Raw genomic sequence first — 999 nt, forward strand, 5'->3', positions numbered from 1 at the left:
CATTCCTGATTCACCGTCACTTTACACATTCACGACGTGTGTATATAAATACAAGAGGTTCTTGACACAAGGAAAAGAAAGGATGCTCTGATCACGAATGTCTAGTAAATACACAGGGCAGGCGAAATCAGCCTACAAAATAGCAAGTTTCATTTTGGGGGTAATAGAGTTGGCTAAAAGCAGTGCTGAACAGAACAGCGGACATATACCCTCCTAGACGGAGACATGTGTCCTGCACAGTTTCTTAATGCTGGGTTCTTTACAGAAGATTTCTTCAAGTAAAGGTATCTCTTTGTAGAGAAGTGATGTGCGGGCGCGGGAAGAAGCGACATGGGGGCAGCCACCGTGTGCTGGGCACAGCTGGCTCTGGCGGGGAGCCGAGTGTGGGCATTACCTTTAATGTCACGGTGAACTATGCCATGCTCGTGGAGGACATTGATTGCAACGGTGATCTGCTTAGAATACAGCCTGATGACGTGCTCCTGAAGTCCCAGCCTCGACACCTCCTCTAAGGTACCCTCGTCACAGTACTCCATGAAGATGTACATTTCTTCCTGCGGGAGGAATCAAATACAGCCTTGTGTTTACGTGGACACTAAGTGAAGAACCTGGAACGCTTCACTGGTCACGCCCCAGAGGACTCTTCTTTCTAATGGTATGCTACACTTGCCATCCTGAATACTGAATTCGTCTTAAAACGGTCATTTCTAACTCCCCTACAGCCGTGTCTCTGCCTGCCTCCTCTGTCTGGAATTATACAGCTAGTTGGGATAAGAACATCTCCAACTCACAGGTGATAAATGTCTATAATCCTCTGAAATTCAGTCTGCTATATAATCTCAGACAGGGACAACAGGGCTGTCCCTATAAATATATTATTAAGTACTGAAACACATCCTTTTCAGATATGAATTTATCTGTGAAAAACGTAAAAAATCACCAATATCCAAATTCCCCAGAAGCTCATATTCCACCAAGATGCTCCAAGTTATCCTCTTT

At 44.9% G+C, this 999-nt stretch overlaps 1 protein-coding gene across 1 annotated transcript in view; it reads right to left on the bottom strand.

Moving 5' to 3' along the window:
* The window catches only part of MAP3K4 (mitogen-activated protein kinase kinase kinase 4), a 121905-nt gene that overhangs the window by 6852 nt on the left and 114054 nt on the right, over positions 1 to 999 (bottom strand). Inside the window, exon 24 of the mRNA XM_007457585.1 lies at positions 395 to 554. Coding sequence (XP_007457647.1) covers positions 395 to 554 — 160 coding nt within the window. The remainder of the gene's footprint in view (positions 1 to 394; positions 555 to 999) is intronic.

This window comes from Lipotes vexillifer, unplaced genomic scaffold (genome assembly GCF_000442215.2).
Source record: "Lipotes vexillifer unplaced genomic scaffold, Lipotes_vexillifer_v1.1 scaffold1055, whole genome shotgun sequence".
Classification (NCBI taxonomy): Eukaryota; Metazoa; Chordata; class Mammalia; order Artiodactyla; family Lipotidae; genus Lipotes; species Lipotes vexillifer.